Raw genomic sequence first — 24,185 nt, 5'->3', positions numbered from 1 at the left:
ATGGCAAAGGTAACTTTTAAAGGAAATTCCTTCTTAGTCAGTTTGAAAGGATTACGGACTATTGTGTAGTATGACAGTTTGACCGGAGTCAGCCAACTTCGCTTTGATAGTGTAGGTGTCCAAGAGGACAACCAATCTTGGACCCTGCTTAGGTTTCTCATAAAGAAGATAATAGGGTTATTTTTAGCATGGGTTTAAGAGGTGACGGACCTAAAAAGCTTAATGAGTTCAAAAACTGGAATGTTCCACGTTCCTTGGCAAAGAACCGAATCAAAACTGCTATAAAGTGTTTCCTGTCGGTAACAAATTCTACACAGCATAACCATTCATTGAAACCTGTAGTAAAACAAAGAAAAGAGGTGATGTTTGAAGATGAAATACTTAAATATACACTGAATGATTGGTAGGTATGTCAAAATGAAGGCTATGTCGTAAATTAAAATTATAAAAGCTAAAGAATCAACGCAGTACTTACTTTTGAGTTGTTTTTGTTTAGACTTCTTTAAAGTGAATAATCTGACTTCATCTCCAGGGTTATTTATCATAGATAGCTACGTCATGGATGAAGTAAAACAAATCACTTGGATTTGAGAAATAAATATTTGTTTGTTTTGATTAATTTAATTCACATGTTTCAGCTGATCGAATAACGTAGATATCCATTTCAAGTCTAAACACTTGCAGAATGAATAGATAGTTTTTACAAAAAACTACTGAAAATTGAGTGATTTGTATATTTTTCCGCTGTAGTGGGTAAAAAAAGCTTTAAAATGACACCTCATTCATGGAAATTGGTGAAGAATTAAGGAAGTTATGGCCTACCAACAATAAAAAGTACTTTAGAAATCATAATATATAGGATAAAGTATAAATATATATTTCAAGTGTTATTAGACGTATTTTCATTTACTCTCCGTAAAACTATAATAGGCCCTAACACATATTATGCTCCCTTTGTTAAGTACGTTGTTAATGTAAAGTTATATTCAAGGTGTTACATGACAAGATGATAAATATCAGTTTTTCTGATTGTGGAAATTCTGAAGGGTTATCACAATATCCTGTTTTTTTGGGGAACTACTTTTGTTGAGTACACATGAACAAATCGATTTGTATGGTTGTAAAAGCTATTACATTTTGTTACATTTTGGTGTTATACAATTTAGTTCACACTACAAACTTACATGTTGTCACAAGCAGACTTAAAAAAACCCCACCAAGGGTTGTTGTTGTCAATAGTTGTTATTTCATTTGGGGGCATTTTTCGGTGGAACTCAACAAAAACCCCTGGTCCTGCTAAAGAGCACACTTCCTAATCACACAAAAAAACATTGTTCTTTTAACAGCTTATCCTTATATTTGGTCGTCAGTTTTGTTGCACCAAAGCATTAGTAGCCTACTTGTGTGTTTATATTATTATAAGTAATTTTAATGTGTGATTGTTACTAGTTAACCATTATTATTAATTCAGCATTGTTAAAAAATACCCAGTTACATGTTGGTAAGAACCTCAAATGTCTGTAGTTTTTCCCAGGTGTACATTTGATGACCTAGGGTTTAGATAAATGGATACACATTCACCAAATAGATACTACAACAATAAAACACCTGTTGCCCTATTTATGAAATGGTTGAGAGTCGAGTCAATCGTCAACACTCAAATCAACCAACAACAGGATTTGGTATTTTTGAAATTCAACAGTTGAGAAGTGAGTTGATAGTCACTAGTTGTGTTACTTGTTTGGAAATGAAAGTGGAAACACCGCACAAAATACAGATGATGTCATTTTGGACCAATCGCAGTGCAGAGTGTAGCTAACGAGCTAACCTCTGGCTCTTCATTCTGGATCATTTTCTAAGCTACTCTGCCAAATTTGAGAAACTGAGGTAAACTGCCAGCTCCATCCGAAGATATTGAAGTTAATGTCTTAATCTTACTGATTGCAAAGTGCCTTCTTGAAGTATTCAAAATGAAATTAACTATGGAGGCTTGTTTTAGGCTATACCTATTTGCACATATACCCGAATAATAGATTATTTTCATATTGATGTTCTTTAGTCCAGGACCACTTCTTGAATGTAGTTTTATAATAAAGTGAATATTGTAACAGTCATCAGTTTTATTTAGCAACCAAACAAATAGTTTTTCTTTACAATCCTTTTTCTAGAAGAGAGTTTCAAAAATGTAGTTTGGAAGATAAACGCAATTACAAAATCTATCACACATCCAAAGACTCAGATATACTGGGGGATTAAAAAAAATCACAGATTACGTTGACCCAGATACATTTTAAGGGAAGAAAAGAGCTCTTTAGTGTAAGCTCTTTTGAGAAATGTCCCAAATGACAGAAGACCAGCTAGGAGGTCAGGTCTGCTGGGTTATGAGGAAGCTGTAGGCTGAACCTACTGGGGAGGCTGTATTGATGAGGCCAAGTACTGAATGGGTACGAGTGGTCACTTCAGTGAGTTAATTAAGCAAATTAGAAGAGTCAAGAAGTAAAAAAAACCTAATGCAAAGAATGTGGCTGAATGATGAGAAACCGGGTTTGCTGATGAAATTAACCTCAACCCTGTCAAACATTTGAATTCATTAATCTAGCTTGTAATTTAAAATATACAATAACTTAACACGAAAGTATGAAATAATAAAGTAAATGTTACTAATTGTTAGGATATCTAAAAACTAAGCCAGCGATGTGCTGAAGTAGTAAATAATTTCCTACAGACCTTAAAGTGTGAGTGTACTTTCCCTTACACCAAAAGCTAATATTCGAAACGCATTGGCATGACACTTACATATTAAGAGCTGCTGTTTTGAAACTCTTCCACCATGGGTTGGTTTGGTCCAAAGTCTGCGGAGGAGCTAAAGGCTCTCGAACATCTATATCAGCCCAGGTCCCTGGACCAGCTGACTTACATACATCCTGTCACACATACCTCGCTAGCTTAGCTTCTCAGAAGGATAAGTTTTTGGTCTAAATAATTTTGAAGGGAATGGACAATGGACTCATATCTCTAACAATGAACTTCAAATACTGTAGTGAATATAGCAAACAATGAAAAACATCTTGAACCTATATGTAACAAACAAAGAACCTACCCATGCTATTTCATATACACGAGGTCTGTTCAAAAGTGTCTTTACTCTAAAGAGAAGAATTTTTTTCACTGGTCCATTGCCTATGGTCAACGCCCAACAGTCAAGATGTGGTGCAACAGCAGATGACATAACGACTCGGGCCCATGTGATTATTATCAATATTATCAATCATTGAGATGGGGACGCCACCTAGGTGTGTATTTTAACCCAAATATGAGTGAAGGATGAGTGTGGAATGGTGTGAGATGATCTGTGTAGCTTTGTTACTGGCTGAGGAACGTATGAAGCAGAGCCAAGTGTAAACAAACAAGATGCAAACCCACAACATGCCTTATCCTTAGTCGATTGCGCTACAGACTGAGCCAAAAACTAACCTACCCAAATATTAAAAGCTGGGAATATAATAATATACAAAACACTTACAAACTCACTAACCACTAGAGATTAGTCGAGCATTGTTACAAAATATTAAATTCTGAGACTAAATTTATTCAAAAGAATATGTATTCAATTGAGAATTTGCATGATCAGTGATCAGTATTAGGTTAGTTGTTCCCATTTCCAAAAACAGATAAAGCAAACAATTGCCAGCACTCACAATTTGTCAGCTTTAGATTTGAAAGACGTCCACCAAGGGTTTGTACTATCGAGTGTAGTTGTCTTGATTAAGTCTTGCTTGATCTCGTACTCAACTGATATGCCATCGCCAGCAGCTTTACAGACTTCCTGAAATCCAGTCAAGGGGTCCCATTCCCATGTGACAACAAAAACAAACCAACACAAAACAGAAAACACCAGTCACACACACATGCAATCAAGATTCCAAGGATATATGTAACACATTTGCTGGGATTGTTGTGACGTGGGAGTACATGAGGCCATCACTTATTAGAAGAAGTACTGTATAAATAGCCCCGCCGCAGCAAACCTGTAGACTAAGCAAATTTCCATTTGCCTGATTGGATTTACACTAAAATATGCCCTTCAACATGTTTACTCCCTATTTAAATAGCATTAGTTTAACAAGTATTTACTTACGTTTGCTGCAACAGGGAGAGTAAAAAAGTGTTTTTTGTAAAATGTTAATAGTTTAGTATGAAATAAATGCATCCTCCAAATTTGATCAAAGTATGTTCATAAACAAGCAAACTAAAACAGTTTACACTTATTCTCCACTAGAGTAACATGGGAATTTTAAATTTACAACTTTTTTGGAATTTTCTCCGTAACTATTAGGCGCATAACAACGCTTCAATATACTAAATTAGGCCTATTTGTTTTTTGAGGTCTACAAAATGGTTTGGAAAAAATTGCAAAATTTTATGTTTTTAGGATCAAAAATAGGAAAAACCAATTTTTACCCCATAAACCCCCGTTTCCATAGTCTGATCATGATGGTTCACAAACTTGTTCGAATAAAATGTAGGTTTACATGTTTGTACCACATTTCATCAAAATTGTATCATTTTTGCTCGAGTTATCGTGCTAACGGACACATATACATCTCTAAATATATATATATATATGAATTTGGATGGATGGTGTTTTTGGCCTCTAGGGACCTCAAAACAAAAAAGTAAATTGGTCCTGGGTCCAGGTCTTACCATGAGTACTACGGTAATAGCTTATTCCCTATATGGGAAATTCGCTAAAAAGCAACAACATTTGATTGAAGTATTAAATGCAGAGCCAGGATACAGCTCATGGGAATAATTTATAAGATCATGGGAGCAGATTAACGGCAACTAATTTTACAATCCTATTATGCAAGAGATAAAAAATGTATTTATTAATGATATCAATTAATTAAGCCTGCAACTTAGATTTATGTATATTTTAACTGAAGATGAATGTGTGGTGAACGTACAATAGAGTGAGATGACATCTGTAGATTTTACCTTTGTTACTGAATCTTTAGCCAGAGTTTACTTAAAACTTAATGATCAAGAACATCTTGATTCCGTTATGAACTATCAAAAAGGTGAAGATGAGTTGATTTGTTTATTGCGGATATTTTCCATCACAATGGTAAAATACAATACACAACGTTTTGGGATCTGAAAAAAAAACTTAACCAACACATTACAGCTAACGATATACAAAACAAAACCCAACCTAAGATGGAATAAACTACAGAGAGTAAGGTAGCAGTCTTTGTCTAGCATATGCACTGTGTAGAAGTCAAAAGTCATGATACAAAATGCAAAATATAAACAATCACAAAACAAAAAAAATCTATGTATGAAGAGAATAAATTAGATATAAATAGCTCACAACACTGGAACACTATATCGTACATCGCTCCGCCATTTTATATTTTTTTTATAAATAAATACGTATTGTCTTGACAACAGACATTGTATCTTGGTATTGTATGTTGGTTTTACTTTTTTTTCTTTTTTTTTTTTGCTCTACGCCAGTGGCATTTTTGTAATCAAGTCAAACACTTTTAAGGGAAAGCGGTCCAAACCCATTAAAGCTTTTTTGGATGTGCCGGGGATTGAACCTGCCTCTCCCGCACAACTTTTTCATGGATGTCACTTTCGGATCGGTTGACTATGAGGCTTCAGTCTCATTGGTGGCACCATTGCGAGCTGTGCAATTAGTGTTCCAGTTTTGTGAGCTATTTACCCTATATATCTTATTTTTTCTTTTTTAATTTTTTCTTTTTCTGTCCTAAATATTGATTTTTTCCTGTTGGTTATATTTTTAATTTTTTATCATTGCTTGACTGCTATACAGTGCATACTTGACTGCAACTCTCTGTAGTTTATTCCAACTTAGGTTGTATTGTTAGCTGTAATGTGTTAGGTAAGTTTTTTCACTTGAGTACAGGATCAGATTTTGAAACTTTGTGTATTGTATTTTTATTTTACCATTGTGATGGAAAATGTCTGTTATAAACCTTTAAACAATATCAAATAGGTTTTTTTTAAGGATAGTTGTTATATAATATTTAACCATAACCAAGATAAACTGCTAACACATAAATTGTCTAAGAGCTAAGCTTTGCAAGCACCCTACAGGGCATCCCCAGACCACTGGCAAAGCCAGTGGCGGATTTACCATAAGGCACACTAGGCACGTGCCTAGGGGCGCCAGCCGTTGAGGGGCGCCCGCCGTTGAAGGGCGCATGGCCGCGGCAGGCGGCGGGTAAGTGACGGGCGGCGTGCGTGGCGGCGGGCGCCAGGTGATTATCGATCGGTGAAGATGACTCACGTTCATGTCCCGACGTGCAGATGCAGACATAATATATAGACTGCGAGTAGCAGTAGCAAGCACTATACTAGCGTCTAGCTAGATACTCAGAGCAACGAGTCGGCTCACTGGAGCAACAGTCGTGGTGAGGAGCTGGGAGGAACGATGACTTAATTCAAACCTTCACAGTGGGTAGCGCCATTGTGGAAGTAAATATTTACTTCCACCATGGGTAGCGCTCTTAGCGGGAACGATGACATCATCACTTACTTCCAGCTTTACGCTTTACTGATTTCTCTATCAGTCTAAAATAATTTATTGGTATCTTCTATGATTTAATTACATTTATGGATTTAAACTTTATTTTCTGAAGTAGGTATGAGCTCATCATGGTCATAGGATAGCTGTAATCTGTATGTTATAAAAGGTGATGTGACACTAAACTTGGCTCTCGGTTGGTAAACCAGTTGGCCTACAGATATCATAGAATTCATTACAACATTTATCTTGGACTTATTTACCACACAATTTGAGCAGTTCCAGATTTCATGAATCTATTTTGATTATCTAATCTTAAATCATTTTGAATCAACAGCTTGTGCATAAGCCAGAGAATAAACCTGTGAAGGGTTTATCATGAGTTCTTCAACCTAATAACTTCAATTACTAAAAATATGTTAATCGTAAGATAAATCTGAGAATTTAGACGCTAGTAATTATTCAAAAATAGGCTACCAATAAGTTATTTTACAGCTATAGATAGATAGATTTACAACAACATATAATAATTATGTTGTTATTTATATAATTACGATTCCATATTATAAGATGACATAAACAATCATTCTTCGAACAACTTTAATCCTTTCAGTTTAACGTTTATTCCAACCAATCGCTAAAAATCTATTTGCCATTTTCATTTGGTTTACCAAATTCGGAATTCGGACTCGCTACAGGGCTAGCAGACAGCTAACCGCTATCCATGGTGAAAATTTGAATTAAGTAATGACGTCATCGTTTCAATGACGCCAATTCAAATATATATATGTATTGATAATTTCATAGAAATTATAAGAAAAACCAAAACAAAACCAATTTAAGCTGAATATATTTGAATTGGATTTTAGTCAAGAACGGCAATGCGTTCGGCGATTAATTTAGGCTATTCATACAATACAATACAATACAATACAAATCATCTTTATTCATCAAGTATTTTACAGCAAATACATGAATTGCGTCACAGAAAGGAAAAGATAAGCAAAAAATTAGGTATACAAGTATCCTAAATAATAGATTACAAACATAAATCATAACATAACATATTTCTAATCATTTAAATTCCAAAACTCTTCAATTGAATATAATGATTTAGATTGCAAATAGTTTTTCAGTAGTTTTTTAAAGCTACTGTAATTATGTTCATTGAAAATATTTTTGGGTAGGCTAAATAAAAATTTTTTGCCAATGAAACTGGTTTTTTTCTCAAATAACTTCAATCTGTGTTGTTCTACATGCCTGGTGTTTCGTAAATTGTAACTGTGGAAATTTTTAGTTTGATAATCTGAACTTTTTACATGTAGAATAGTTTCAAAAATGTATAAATCATAGATGGTCATTATACCCAATTTAGAAAAATATTTTTTAACTGATTCTCTGTTTTTTATACTAAAGATAATTCTAAGAGCTTTTTCCTGTTGACGTAGAATTTTGTCTAGGTTTTTTTTTGTGGTACCACCATATAAAGCTATTCCATAAGCTATATGTGAATTTATCAAAGCAAAATAAATAGTTTTAAGAGTTTCAATGCTTGAGACACGGGACATTTGTCGCAAAGCATAAATACCAGCTGTAGATTTTTTTACCACATGTTTCACATGCTCATCCCAGGTTTAAATGCTGGTCTAATATTAGACCAAGAAATTTAGTGTGCTCCACTTGATTTAATTTTGAACCATTAAGATATATATCTGGTTGTAATTTTAATCTTGATTGCCTTGTGGAGAAAGATAAAATATTAGATTTATTTGAATTTATTAGTAGATTTTTGTTATTTGTGAATTCATTTACTGACAACAAATTTAAAAAAGACTTTAGTTCCACTTCTTCTTGAGATTTACCTGTAATTGTTATGTTTGTATCATCTGCATACAGACATACAGATCCTCCAGCATTTACAACTCCTGGAAACCCCCTTATGTAGCAAAGAAACAACAAGGGACCCAGTATAGATCCCTGTGGGACACCATACTTAACTGTTTTAAAGTTGGACAAGACATTTTGGGTGTATGCATATTTGCAATTTGGATAGTATGAGGTATGTCGAATTTGAACACATTGTTTCCGATTGTTTAAATATGATCTGAACCAATTATATTCTTTATTATTTATGTTTAGGCCATGAAGAATTTCAAGTAATTTATCATGTGAGACACTATCAAAAGCTTTAGAAAAATCCAAAAATATTCCAACAACTTTTTCATTGTTGTTAATTGAGTTGATAACTGATTCAATGAAGTTAATGCTAGCAGTGGTTGTGGATCTTCCTGGTCGAAAACCATATTGCTCTTGATCCAGCAACTGGTTTGATTCCAAAAAATCCAACAACTGGTTGTATACAACTTTTTCAAGGATTTTTGAAAAAACTGGTAGCAATGATATTGGTCTGTAACTAGAAGGATCATTGGCATCCCCCTTTTTAAAGACCGGTATTATTTTAGCAATTTTTAGTTTAGAAGGAAAGATACCGCTAATTAAAGATGAATTAATAATGTGTGTTAATGGTCTTGAAATAATTGGGAAAACACGCTTAACAAGGGTAATTGGAATATCATCTACTCCTGTTGAAAATTTATTTTTGAGTAATTTAACTATCTTTTCAATATCTTTTTCATTGACTTCTTTAAATTTGAAACTACTCTTAGGCTTTTGTAAATTTATTAAGTTTGATTGTGAAGTTGTATTTATGTTAATATTAGGAAGAACTTGATCTTCCACAAGGTTTGTGAAGAAATCATTAAATATGTTTCCTACACATGTGGGGTCCGATTCACACTTGCCATTTAATACTACTTTAATGTTTTTTTCTTGTTTTGTTTTGTTGTTAATCTCAGAATTGACAATTTTCCATGTTGATTTAGACTTGTTGGTTGAATCAGATATTTTTCTGTCAAAATATTGCTTTTTCTCGTTTAATATTTGGAATTTCAGTTCTTTTTTTAACTGTTTGACTCTATGTTTTAGGGAATCCGTTTTTAGATTTCTGTATTGCTTTTCCAAATCCGCTATATATCCTTTTTTATGTTTTATATCATAGGAAATCCAAGCATTTTTATTTTTATTAATTTTTTCAGCCCTTAATAATTTAGGAAAAGTTGTTTCAAATGCATAAGAAAACACAGAATGAAAGGCATCATATTTAGCATCTACTGGGGCTTGGTACACCTCCAACCAGTTTTCATTGGCTAACAAAGTTAAAAATATATCCACATTAGTGTCTGAGTAACACCTCCTATTAACTTTATTTACACATTTGGGTTTATCATTTACACCTAGAATTTCAAACATCTGTCCATCATGATCTGAAATACATGTTATAATACCAGATATATTTGTTTTTTTATCAGTTATATTTGTAATAATGTTGTCAATGGCAGTTTCTGACTCTGACGCCACTCTAGTAGGGAAATCAACTTTATATTTCAAGTTATATGATCTTAAAACATTAGTAAAAGCAGAATAAATTTTATCTTTTTTTAATACATTGATATTAAAATCGCCTACAATAACAATATTCTTAAATTTACTAGTTAAAATACTACACATAGAATCAAGCTTATCCAGAAAACTTTCGGTCAAGCATTGTATTGGGGATCTATAAATACAAACCAGTACAAATGTAAAGTTAGTAACATTTATCTCAGATAAACAACATTCAAACTCCTTTTCCATGACGAGGTTTTGAATAGCAGGAATTTTAAGATGTTTACTTTTAATGTTTATAATATCATTTCTAACTAGTATTAAGACCCCCCCTCCTAGGGAACAATTTCTTGTAAAAGAGGAGCATCTTTTGTATCCCTCGATATTTAGAGAGAGAATTTCGGACTGATTCATTTTATGCTCAGATAAGGCTATTATATCTGGCTTTAATTCTTCCAAGTTAATTTTTAAGATATTTAAACGTGATGACAGATGTTGTACGTTTTGGTGAAATATTTTTAGATTAGGAGGTTGAATGTTATTTGGGGGTTGTAAATTATGGAGATCTAATTGAGCCTGAGAATGTTTTGATTTAGATTTAGTTTGACAATTTTGTAGTTGCAATTCTTTTTGAGAATTTTCCAATTGGGTTTTGGTTGAAGAATGTGAAATGTAACTATTGATTTTCTTTTTCTCACTATTTATATGGGTAAAGTAATTTTTTAATGCTGAACTAATTTCATTGTCATAATAATCTAGTTTAACAGTATTATATGAACATTTAACAGTCTGTATGAATATCCTCATATTCATATTTATTCTTGTCTGAACAACAAAATATATGTTTTTCTTAAAACCTATTAATACAACTTTAATATAAAGTAGGCCCTACTCATATAGTGACTATGTTTTTCCTGGAAAATGCATTAGTAAGCATGCCAACAACGGGAAGTTTAATATTGCTTTTACGCTGAAACCTTTCCTCAATCGCGGAACACAAAGGGGCGGCCGGCCGAACGGGCCTAGGGGCGGCACCATAGGTAAATCCGCCACTGGGCAAAGCCACAGCAAATGTGTTAGTTTATTAAACTAAAACTAATAATACAAAGAAACGACTCTTTGACTGTCAAAAAATAAAGTTTATGACAAAGATGGAAAGTCTTAAACACAGCATTTATACTTTTTTATACTTTTATACTTTCTTATGAAATGGCGACCATACTATGTAGGTATTTTAAGCCAAGTATGAATGGAGATGAGTGTAGGATGAGTGGCGCGATCTTGTAGTCTTGTTAGTGACTAAGGCCGACATTCCTTAGACACAGCTGTTAATTAATAGCCCAAACAGCTAATGGCAACTAAGGGACCTACAGTTTATAGTGGAATCCGAACCACATTTTTTCCTTGGTATATACGAATTGGTCTAATTATCAGGATAGTACTGCGGATAGTAGTAGTACTCACTAGTGCGGACGTTAATCCACACCAGGGAGTATCCCATCCACAGTGCATGCCTATAAATATCCACAATCCGTGACCTCCAAGTAGCTGGATTACAGGACGACGCCACCCGTCCCAGTCAAGGATATACCTTTTTGTTTTATTTCTCTTGTTTCAGGTTTTCTCTAGGTAAAATCCAAAAGCCACTAGGTAGAATAGGCCTTAGGTGTAAATTATACAGGGTTATATGTTTGATCTTAATGGAAAGAATCTAAAACATTAAACCTGATCTAATATTGCCCATATGTTTATCCGTTTTCATCTCTTAAACACACTTTACCTTGACAAGTGATACTTACATTAATCCAATTTTCAAACTCTTGATGGTCCGTTTCAACACTCAATCTGCAGTCAAATGCTACAGTAAGTTCCGGTGGAACAACATTGGTTTGTACTCCACCCTGGAAAACATTTAAAATATTTAAATTTTTATATAAAGTGTTTAGGCCTAACTTATCAGTTTAGTTTATACATGCTTAAGGTAAGTTTTTGTAATTTTTAAATACAAGAAAGGGTTTTATGTTATAAAAATACAAATAACACTCAAAAACAAAAAAAAAATCTCTAAATTTGTACTTATGACTACCTAACCAAAACCTCTTTTGTTGTACATAATACGACTATACCTTGAGACTAGTCAGATTGATCGTTGTGACATCTCCGATTGTCAGTTCCGGATTATCCTTCAACTTCTTCTTCTCCACAGCTCTGCGAGCCAAGAACTTGTCAATGACGACGGCCAGTTTCTCTCCAGCTGTGTCATCATGCAGCAGAGACCCATGTCCAGGAGTTCCAGTGCAGTGGATCCACACATCTGTGATAAATACAAAATCATACAGTAAAGGCCCTGTCACACATGGCGAGTTTACTCGCCGCTACTTTAGTCGCCACTAGTACTCGCAGGCTTGCAAAACACTTAACAGTAAGGCCCCCAATCATATTTTAAAATAATGAGGATAACCGTTCCAAAATTTGATGATTTGTTGGATATGGTATTACCACTGATATAGAAAAAATATACGTTTTGGAGGAAGGCAATTTCATGCAGAAAAAAATTAAAATAGCTTAAAGATACATGGCTAGTGGGGACAACGTCGAATTCAAGGTCCGCCACTAGCGACTACTCGCTCCAAAAGTTGAACATGTCCGACTTTCCTAGCGAGTGCTAGTCACCGCTACTTACTATGTCACACATACCGATTATTAGTCGCGGCGAGTAAACTTGCCATGTGTGACAGGGCCTTAAACCTGAGTTATTATCTACTTATATATAAGTCAGTTTTACAAATCTTTGTACAACTAAATCTAGAGTTCTACTGGACTGATTTTATTAATTAATGGGTCGTTGGAAAGCTAAATTTGTGTAGATGTGCCAATAATTATGAAAGTTTTTTTTTTTGTAATGAACTGTGGTGAAAAAAACATGTTTTCCATCAGAAATACATTGAAACGGTGTTTTTCACACTTTTTATTTGGATGAGACTTTTGGCTGCCTTTTTTAGTATTTTCGCAAAGATGAAGTGAAATTTCAAGTGGAGGTTTGTGCTAGTTGGCGACAGATGAAAGAACGATTTTTTCTTTAAACAGAATTAATTTGAACGCGTTGCAATTACATCCCTACGGGATATATGTTAAACGGTTATCAAAATTAAATTTTTTGCCAACTAACACCGCGAACTTTGAATAATTTGTACGACCCGATTAAAAGCGCCCCCTGCGGGAAAGGAACACTGAAAGGAAACTGAACGGAACTGGTCTCTTCTCCCGCTTGGAGTCATCTCGATGCCGTAGTGGCTTGTGGGTATTTTCGTCTGTCATATTTACACATTAAAGATTTAAAAGAAGCAAATAATTTTGAATAAAAATACTTTTTAAAAATGTTTTTAAACGCACTCAAAAGTAGAAAATAATTTATAAATATGTGGAGGGAATAAATACTTGTAAGATTTAAAACAAAAAACATGTGGCGCATGCAATCTTTATATATATTACGTGAAGGCGATTTCTACGAAACACTACTCCTCCATTAATAATGGATGGATTTTTACAAACGATGTGTAAAAATTAAGTATTTTTTGTGTAGATGCCCCCTTTCACCAATTCCTGTAATTAAATTCCTAGGGCTTTGCCCTACAGGCCATCAAAATCCCAATGAATTTCACATAAAGAAAAGATTTTGTTTACTTAAACAGACGAAGAATTTGTATTGATTGCATACTAAAACAGCTGTCCATAGTAAAGACATGATAGGCTACACGCAAGAGCGTTCGTTTTCAGAGTGAGTTCGTTTTCAGTTTCGATACCTGGAGTGGAGTGATTGATTACATTATCTTTGAGTTGACTCTTTTAAGTCATCGGAAATTATGACTGTTATTCGTTTTTAAATAATGCCTGTAATACTTTGCAATTACTCGAATTCGAGCAACAGGTGCGCTAGTAGATAATAATAAATCAATAGGTGAAGAATTGTAAATAAGCATGCGCTACACGTTTTTTGTTTTAAATCTTCTAAGTATTTATTCCCTCCACATATTTATAAATTATTTTCTACTTTTTAGTGTGTTTGAAAACGTGTCAATTAAAAAAAAAATATTTATAAATTATTTCAAATAACCTAGTAAGTTTGGCTAAAAAGTGTGCAGCCGTTATTGGGTGATGAGTGCTGAGTGGTTATAGTGCTCGCTTAACAATCAAAAGGTCGCCGGTTATAACCTGAGAAAAGTCAGTAGCTTTATGATGGTTCGAAACTGGACCCAGCTATTCCTGATCATTGGGCTTTAAATAAATGATCCTGACTGATAAAACATCTGATCTTAGTCTGTAACAAGGCTACACAGATCATCTCACACCACTCTACACTCATCCTTCACTCATATTTGGGTTATACCATAGATAAAACATACTCCCTTGTGTTGCTTAGTCTATGGTTATACGCACCAAGGTAACGTACCCATCTCAATTAATTTATAATTGATGGATTACAAAATTTGCAAAGACCCGATCTCAATGAGCTCTGCTCACTCCCCTCAATAAGAAAAATATTTTTAAGTATGTTTATGCAAAATAAGGTTTTTCTATCTCAATTATAACTTTGCATTGCAAGCCATAAACAGCAGTTTCCTAGGTATGATAAGGATAAGATACACTTATTTGTTTTACAGAATCACTAAACATTTCCTAAGCCAAGATAAGATAGTCTTGAGGCCGTTGTGCACAAAACATTTTATGTTTAGAAAATTATTGTTTAAGGTAGTGTTTTCTTGAAAAACTTAAATGATTGAGCTTTAACAACTGTTGGAATAAGATAAAATAAGATATAACCTAATTTAAAAATATTAATTGTTAATTTGTACACAAATTTTCAAACTTTGTTCATGATAACAAGTGATATGAAATGTTAACATGTACGACGGCCCTGAAGGGACACTCAGTTTCTTTTTGTCTTTCATTTTACTTCGACTTTTTTCTCGAAAAGTAGTTTGACTTTTTTCTCGAAGTACTTCGACATTTCTATCTAGTCTAGTTTTACTTCAACTCAACTTCAATACGAATACGGTCATTCTATTCTGTTTCTGTTTCTGATTCTTTCTCTGTCTGCTGTCTCCACTGCCTCTCGTCTCTGTCGCACTCAGACCTAATAAAATCCTTGACAGAGTCAATATCAGAAAAGTGTTTCCTTCTATGAAGTCCGAGCTTCTTGGTATACCTTTTAAGTGTCCGCTCACTTATGCAAATGTTATGCTTCAATAAAAGAATTGTAAGCATTTCAGGCTGTTGAAGGCCTAAACTAAAATATTGTTCAATCAGTTCATTAATGTCATATTCCATTATGTGTCCTAAAGCTCAAACCCCTTTCTATCTGCCAATTCTTATCAAAAATATGTCTACAGCAGAAACACCCCTACATCAACAGTTAGTTGGGTTGTGGTTGCCGTAAAATTATAACAAACTATAATAAGCACATTCGAGAATAAAGTCGAAGTACTTCGAGAATAAAGTCTACTTCGAGAATAATGTTGAAGTACTTCGAGAATAAAGTCGAAGTACTTCGAGAATAATGTCGAAGTACTTCGAGGATAAAGTCGAAGTACTTCGAGAATAATGTCGAAGTACTTCGAGAATAAAGTCGAAGTGAATGAAAGACAAAAAGAAACTGGAATGTCCCTTCAGGGCCGTCGTAAACATGTGAACAAAAGTGTTAACAAATTTTTGTTTAGAATTAAAAACTGACTGATCAATGAATAAAATACTCACGCCAAATAGGTCTTTCTCCATAAAAAAATTGGTAGCTTTCATCAGGACTGGCAATACCTTCATCTAAAGCACAACCAACATTGAGATTCTTGAAGTCTTCAGATTCGATAAAAAGTTTCATACCTTCCAGTCCGCCAATCTCTTCGTCTAAAAGAAAAATTAGGCCTACATGAACTTTAAAATATTGATTTTTACTAATCTTACTAATATTATAAATGTGAAAGTTTGTGTCTTGGTTAGTTTGAAGCTCAATCACACATCAACTAGGCTACTGGTCGGATTATGCTCAAATTGGGCACTAATGATAGCTCACATTCCCGATTAACAAATAGGCATTTTCTTATCTCAAAAATCCTTTCGGACTCCAGCCCGGTGGCTCTGGAGTTTCCCATGTTAACCTTGTTAGTATTCACATTTAAAAGGTGGTTACATATAGTAGAGCTAGAAGGCCTGTGGATTATAATTACTGCCTAAGCAACCTGCCCCTCGCTAGAAGTGACAACATTCGAGATCTGGGTGTTGTACTGTCTGCGGATCTGAGTTTCTCACGCCATATTGAGGAAATTTATTCTAAGGCCACCAGGATATTGGGACTCATCATGAGATCCTCTAGATGTGGTCTGAGTATAGAGGCGCTTCGCACACTGTACATTTCTTTGGTGAGATAAAGACTTGAATATTGTAGCTCTATATGGTCACCCCACCAACAGTGCTATATTGATCGTCTGGAGAGTGTCCAGTGCCGATTTCTACGTCTTATTGGGTGTAGGATGGGTTACATGTACCGGGATGTACCTACCCAGGACATCAGAAGGTTTCTTGGACTTGATACCCTGGCCAAGAGGAGGGAAATCAGTGATGCCATGTTCCTGTTCAAGATACTAAATGGACGAATCAACTGTCCTGATCTGCTTGCGCTGATTGACCTGCATGTTTCCCCACCTAGATCCACTCGTTCCAATGTGCTGTTTGCTCGCCAACACTGCTCCACGAACTATGAACTTTATAGCCCTCTGCCTAGACTGCATCGACTCGGCAATCGGCTCTGTCATTATGTGGACTTCTTTGACTGCTGTCCACGGGTTGTCAAGAGGATTGCGTCTTCGGTTCTTAAGGAACAGTAATCTCGTTCTGCTGTGATTTAATTGTACAGGTCTTGTGTAATAATTTAATTCTCTGTCAATGCTTCCTTATCAATGCTCCCTAGTCATTATTGCCGTCTGTCACTAGTTTATTGATATTGCTTGTACTATTGATGTAGTTTTATCTCTCTTGTTATCTAGTCGCATGTTTTCTTGTAGTATTTTATCGACTGTTATTGTTTCCAAATTTCTATTTATTGTTATGCTTGCTATTCAACTAGTTTTTCTTTTCTATTAGCATGTGATGTTAGTACTGAATTGATGTATGTATTATCTTTCTGTATCTAGTCGCATGTTTTCTTGTAGTATTTATCGATTGTTATTGTTACCTAATTCTATCCTTTGTTATGCTTGCTATTCAACCAGTTTTTCTTTTTTTATTAGCATGTGATGTTAGTATTGAATTGATGTATGTATTATCTTTCTGTTATCTAGTCGCATGTTTTCTAGTAGTATTTATCGATTGTTATTGTTACCTAATTCTATCCATTGTTATGCTTGCTATTCAACCAGTTTTTTTTTCCATTAGCATGTGATGTTAGTCCCTATCTGCCTTTTAATAAATCCTGCAAAAAAACAAAAAAAATAAAAGAGCATGAGAAAAGGCAGAAGGGAAGAAAATTTAATTAGGATCTTTCAATATTGTATCTGATCAGCATGTCAACCCTGTTATGTCAACCCTGTAAAAATGGTGTTATACCGTAAACAAATAAATAAATAAAAAGGAATTAAAGAACCTTGAAAGCTGTTTCAACTAAACAAGTTCCTTCTATGAAGTTTAATAACAAGTTAACTAGTTACTAGAAGCATTAACAAGTTACTAGATTTACCAACAGGGTGCAGCACTAATTATTTTTTTGTTTGAATTTATGACAACAGCTAATTTGAAATAAGATGCGACAAAATACACAATGACTGTGATACACAATGAGAACACCCTCTCCGCACAATAGGGTGTTTTTATTTTTAAGTGAAAAATTCATAGACTTATTGACAGTCTTTTTTTCAAATGTTTATTGAGCCGAGCAAGCGAAGCTCTTATACATCGACTCTTATGCCGTAATACGCAAACTCCTCTTCGACAGCTGAATCAATCTTTTTCAAATTTTGCATGGCGATAAAGACCATATCGGTGAGTGCCAATGTATATAGGTATGGCGTTAAAACAGTTTCTCAGGAAACCGCCCCACGGGCCCTCAAAATTACAATGTAATTCTTGAGAAAGCAGTATTTGACAAAAAATGGCATAAGATCAGCTGTTGACGTATTAAAGGAATTATTGTAACTGTTATCGCGGATATTAGAACAGAAACGGCTAGGAAAAATATAAACAAATGACGTCACTAGCTTGAACCACTAATAACATTAATCACTTTCTTTTATTTGTATTAAATCAGAGTAGGTATAAAAACACAATTTTTCCCAAATAAACTGCCGCCATTTTGAAACGGAAAAGATCATTTATTTCTGTTTTCGCCAAAATGTTTGTCTATTAAGTACCGGTACCTTTAAAATTATGTATAACATGACATATGTTTACGTTAGAAAATTCCGAAATTTGAACTAGTGACCCTCATTTTTTGGCACACCCTGTATCGGTTTTTGATAAATATATTTATGTTATTCCTTGGGGTTGATTTAGCCAGAAATAATGTTATTTCATCCTTCTACTTTAGGCCGTTTTTCCGAAATAAATTTGAGACACCTTACGTGGGACACCCTGTATACTTGGTATTTTCTCTACTTAAGGTAAAAGGGATGATACTATGCATAACCTAACCTAACCAACCTAACCTAACCAAACCTAACCTAACTAACCTAACAAGCAACATGGTAGTGCTAGATCAACCAATGAATAGGTTGGTACTGAAGGGCGCACATGAAAAGAGCCCAAAAACTCAGGCAGACGCTTGAAAAGCGCCCGGACCTCCAAGGTCCCTCCCAGGACGGTGCGAAAAGAGCCCAGACTCTTCCTAGAACTTTCACAACGGGTATTCAAAGGAGGAAGATCCATTAACACAGTTGAAATACATGAATTTATTTACAATATTAAAAGATATACTGTTAAAAGATACATTATCAAAATATAGATTATTAAAAGATATTTACATTACTAAAAGAAATAGGCTGTTTACCTAACCTTACCTAACCTAACCTAACCTAACCCAACCAAACACAACCCTATTTCAGAACACGAGTCAGCGTCCTCTTCCTCAGGTACCTGTGGAGACCCGGGCTCTTTCCATGCTTAAGATTAGTGAACCTTTTTGGGGATTAAAATTTCGGGCTCTTTTCATGTGCTCCGGTACTGAAAAATTTCCCAATTCCAAGCAAATCTCCCATAAGTTCCCATTCCTCCCGACTAATTGCCCATTATTTCCTGTAAAATTCGCTTTTTACACATTAAACTAACTTAAAAGTCTTGATGAATCCAAGGGCTGCGGTCCAGATAGTGTACCCCCTTCTGTACTGAAGCATTGTGCTTACATCTTAGCACCAATATTAACTGTACTTTTCAACAAATCCCTGCAAGTTGGTATCTTCCCGGAAATATTTAAGCGGGGCTTCATAGTTCCAATTCCAAAGTCAAATGATCCTAGTGTAGCGACTAACCTACGTCCAGTGGTAATATTGTCATCCCTCTCTAAGGTATTCGAAAAGCTTGTTCTCCTTCAACTTGTTCCTGCAACTAAACACATTTTCGCCTCCGAACAACATGGCTTCAGGGCAGGCCGTTCAACTATGACCAATCTGCTGACTCTTCAAACCAGAATATTGCATGCTTTTGAGAGGGGCAATCAGGTCGACGTCATATATCTGGACTATGCAAGCGTTCGACAAACTAAACCACTCAACGCTTCTCATTAAATTGAAGAGCTATGGAATCCTGGGAAATCTCTTGAGCTGGTTTGGCAGCTACTTGTCTGGAAGGAGTCTCTGTGTAAAATTCGCTTCCGCAGTATCAACTCCAATTCCTGCTTCTTCAGGAGTGCCACAGGGATCATTGATGGGACCCTTCCTATTCTCTCTTTTCGTGAATGACCTTCCCAGTGTTTTGCAAGTCCGTTCTCTAATGTTTGCCGACGATGTGAAGCTCATCCTGGAAATCAACACCGTGCGAGACTGTCTTCACCTGCAGAGAGCCCTTGACTCTGTTCTCGAGTGGTCAACAAAGAACTTAATGTCGCTGAACCCAAATAAGTGCAAAATCATTTAATTTCATAGAAACATTCAACCAATCGAATTTCAGTATATGGTTGACACTACTTACTTGGAGCGTGTCACAAGCATTCGTGACTTAGGGGTGGTTCTCTCATCTGACCTTTCACCTGACCTTCATGTTGATGAGATTTGTCGTCGAGGCCACAAAACTATGGGTCTCCTTTGCAGAATATCTAGGGATCCCTTTAGTACAAAAACATTGCTCAGCTTCTATTGTTCCTATATACGCCAGCAATTGGAATATTGTTCCGTTATCTGGTCACCTTACCTCCTGGGCCAATGCGATAGGCTTGAATCCATCCAGAGAAGATTTGCTCGGTTGGTGGGAACTAAGCTCGGATTCGGATACTTGGAGTCTCCTGCTCCTGACATCCTAACTGATCTAGGCCTCACCCCACTAAAGCTTCGACGGGAAGTGGCGGATATCAGTTTTCTCCACAAACTATTAACGGGTGCTATCAACTGTGAAGAGCTCCTAGAACAAATTGAATTCCGCATTCCCAATCGAACCAGATCACGTTAATTATTCTAAAAGAGATCTTATCTCTACAACTATCTACAACACTCTCCTCTTCCCAGATTGATGCGTCTTGGCAACATGGTAGCTTCTCATCTGGATTTCTTCAATGGCCTGAGCCCAGCTGCCTTCAAACGGAGAGCGACTTCCATTCTTCAATCCAATTAGCCTCAGCGCACTAGAAATCATCTGTGGGGTTGTGTTCACGGTGGTTCAGTGAGTCTATGTCAATAGTGTGGGGTCAGTGGGGGGATCCGGGGGTTGTGCGTGTGTTGACATCGGTTTGCCGAGGGAAATGCTTACCTCCGACCTTTGCACTACTCCATCCCGAACTCCTACTCTATCCTGAACTCCTGCATCAATCTTTGCATGTTTCCAAACTTTCTATTTATTGCATTGTTATTTATTTTTGTTAATATAGTCTATCCTGTTGTTACTTGTTATTGTTATATCTTGTACTTTTACAGAGTTTATTATATTGTTATTTTTCTGCATGTTTTATCTGTTGTCTTTAAGTTTGTTCTGCCTCTTTACTGAAGTTTCACTCGGCTACTGCTTTGCATCATTGTATTGTTCCTATACTGGTTTTGTTTTTTGAATACTGTATCTCGTTTTGTCAACTTGCTCAGATAGTTTGTTATTTATAGTTGTTACTTATAGTTTGTTATTCATAGTTAGTTATTTATAGTTTGTTATTTATAGTTGTTATTTATCTTTTTATGTCTTGTTTTGAAGTTTTGTTTTCCAGTTTTTTTTTTTCCATTACTCTTGTACTGACCTGTGATTTTTTTTTCTGCTTCTGATGTAAGATTATTGTATTTACATGTAAAAATGGTGCATCCGTTAATAAATAAATAAATAAATTAATTAATTAAAACTACCCTTTCCCCCGCCTAATTTCCTGATGATGAACCACGTTAGATATCTCCCCCACCCAAAACCCCAAATTCCCACCTGTCCCCTGAGTTGGGGTTATTCGTTCACATTTTCATCAAAATCTCGCTTATTTGACATCGGATTCAAATAAGTTCTCGCATATTCGTGATCTGCTTGATATTCCGGTTAGTTTGAGTACATACATGTCGTGTTTTTATAAAAAATTTTTGGACGTTTTAGTCGTTTTTCCGGTTTAAGGTCCTTTTCTACAGAAAAAGAACATAATTTTCGGAATCAATGTTGAATTTAGAGTAGAATGAAAAAAAAAAAACTCAAAAACTTTGTGCAAACCTTAAAATGCATATATTAACTAATTTTTCCAATTAGGCCTAACTTATAACTTTATATTTGACAGTTTGATTTAGGTAGGCCTACTGATTAAAAATTAGTTACCTGGAACAAACAGAATGTGGATTGTTCTCTTAAGTTTCTGGTTGTTCTTCATGAGCCTCTCAACAGCCTCTAGGTATTGTATGCCAACACATTTCATGTCTTGAGAGCCTCGGGCGTAAATATTACCCTTTGAGTCTGTCTCCGCTCCAAACGGAGGATAAGTCCAGTTTTCCTGGAAATTTAAATATAAGTTACTTATAGAGCTACAAGTTTACCGTTCAGTGTTCAGATGCAAAAGCCCACATACAAAAAGTGTAGCCAATTACAAAAAATACATTCCATGATAATCATAAAATGACTGAGGAACATGCAAAATTTATAAGTTACTTGCCAGGTGGCAGTAAAAATACGAAGAAAAATGAACATTTGGAATTCTTATAACTCGTAGTTCAAATGAATGTAAGTTATTGTACCTATCTGAAAATATTCAAAATTCTGTGTTTTGAAAGTAGGCTAAATGTGCTAATCCTAGACTTACAGGAAATACAGGAACCACATCCATGTGTGAATTTAGCAATAAACTGGGCAACTGAGGTTCACTGCCAAGCCACGAGATTAAAATGACTGGTTTCTTTGGAGCAACAGTGAACACTCTTATTGGAAGACCTAAGATTTCAGCTCGATTCCTCAAGAACGCCTCACAACCATCTAAAAAAAATAGATTAGCAAATATTGTTTTAATGTTGAAAATTTAGCTTGTAGACATCCTAGTAAAAAAATATAGGACTAGAGATATAAGGGCCTATTTTACCTATATGTTAATAATACCTAATGTTAATAGTAAAAAAAAATTTTTTGGAAAGTTAAATATAGCCTACTTCTGTAAAAATGCCATAGATTTAACAGGTTCAGTACCGGACGTCACACTCCTCTTTATGTTTTTTAATGAGGCTTAACATATCTGAATGGAAAAGAGTCCAAACTGGTACAAGAAACACAAATTTTTACTTACACTAGGCTATATAAGTTAAACAACAGAAAAAGAACCATAAAAAGGTGAATGTCCTAAGTTGGGCTAGAAAAGTGTTTAGATTCGGTTCAGACTAAACACTACTTATTTGTCAAACGTGAAACTTTAATCTTTTCTGCCAAGCATGATTTGTCAGCTGCTGGACCAAGACATCATATAAAGTTACAAATAAAACCTTGCATAACTTAGCCTAAGTCTATTACAAAAATTGGCTGCACTTTACTTTGCTATTACTCATTCGAATGAAAATATCGTTTGTTCGATTGTTTCATTCGATATATCGTTTGGTTAGTTAGGTTAGGTTAACCTTACCTATTTAACCGAACGATATATCAAATGAAACAATCGATTAATCGATATATCAATCGATATTTTCATTCAAATGAGTGTAGGACCTAAAGTAAAGTGCAGCCAACTTAAATAACAACTTACCATAGTTTACATCAGGATGAACAGATGGAATACGTAAATATTCCTTAAAATTTGTAAGAGCAGATAAGTCAGTATCTGACAATGAACCTTCATTTGCAGACATTTCAAATTTTAAGTTATTTGTGTTTCTAAATAATATGGACTAAGGATAGGCCTAGGTCTGGTTAAATAATTATATTTTGATTAAATTTATAATTTGAAACATAAACATAAGTTACTTATACTTCAGCTTTTCCCTCGGCTTATAGGGTAGCCTATGCCTACACACAATTTCCAAAATGTAAGGTAGGCCTACCACACACAAATTAATTCACACTGTGAGGTACCGGTAGTAAGTCAAGTCTAATGCTGATAAATTTAATAGAACCTAGTCTCTAGTCGGTACATAAGAATCTGAAGATAAAAAGCCTGGACCTACAACCCAATTTCAAATTGCGTTATCAGTAGAGATAAGGCTACTTTGGATTATGTAAACCCTAAAAGTCTAATATTTAAAATTTAACCTCAACTCAACCAAAGGCAAGATGCTGATCAGCTCAGCAATAACAGCATTATTGACATTTGTCATTTGACAAGAGAAAAGAAGAACATGAAAAAATATGACATGGGGCTGCCGGTGGTAGCTTTTTTGGCTGTGTTGAGCTGCGCCGTTCGGTTGCCGGGTCCCTGTCATGCCATTTATTTTAAATCATAGGGACTATTTTTTTCTGTGATTTTTTAAATATAACCATGAAGTTTCCCTCATCTTCAAAATTTTTAATTTCTTTTGGAATCCTTAAACATCTTGGAGCACAAAAAATACTCAGGACCATTTTGGAC

General features: G+C 35.0%; 1 protein-coding gene across 2 annotated transcripts in view; it reads right to left on the bottom strand.

Moving 5' to 3' along the window:
- Nucleotides 1–23,891, bottom strand: part of LOC128994589 (aminoacylase-1) — a 28,930-nt gene extending 5,039 nt beyond the window's left edge. Inside the window, exons 1-7 of one of the 2 annotated variants that reach the window (XM_054419246.1) lie at nucleotides 23,367–23,891; nucleotides 22,443–22,612; nucleotides 21,965–22,136; nucleotides 15,755–15,901; nucleotides 12,127–12,314; nucleotides 11,800–11,901; nucleotides 3,699–3,826 (exon numbers count right to left, since the gene is read on the bottom strand). In XM_054419246.1, coding sequence (XP_054275221.1) covers nucleotides 3,699–3,826; nucleotides 11,800–11,901; nucleotides 12,127–12,314; nucleotides 15,755–15,901; nucleotides 21,965–22,136; nucleotides 22,443–22,612; nucleotides 23,367–23,469 — 1,010 coding nt within the window. In that variant the 5' untranslated portion in view covers nucleotides 23,470–23,891. Of the gene's footprint in view, nucleotides 1–1,184; nucleotides 1,313–3,698; nucleotides 3,827–11,799; nucleotides 11,902–12,126; nucleotides 12,315–15,754; nucleotides 15,902–21,964; nucleotides 22,137–22,442; nucleotides 22,613–23,366 lie in introns of both variants that reach the window. The other variant, XM_054419247.1, reaches the window with a different exon arrangement.
- Nucleotides 23,892–24,185: the final 294 nt, after the last annotated feature.

Source organism: Macrosteles quadrilineatus, unplaced genomic scaffold (assembly GCF_028750875.1).
Source record: "Macrosteles quadrilineatus isolate MER2022 unplaced genomic scaffold, UCM_ALF_1.0 Scaffold_5__1_contigs__length_97177068, whole genome shotgun sequence".
Lineage (NCBI taxonomy): Eukaryota > Metazoa > Arthropoda > Insecta > Hemiptera > Cicadellidae > Macrosteles > Macrosteles quadrilineatus.
Note: the sequence above shows the minus strand (reverse complement) of the source record. Positions and strands in the feature narration are given on the sequence as shown.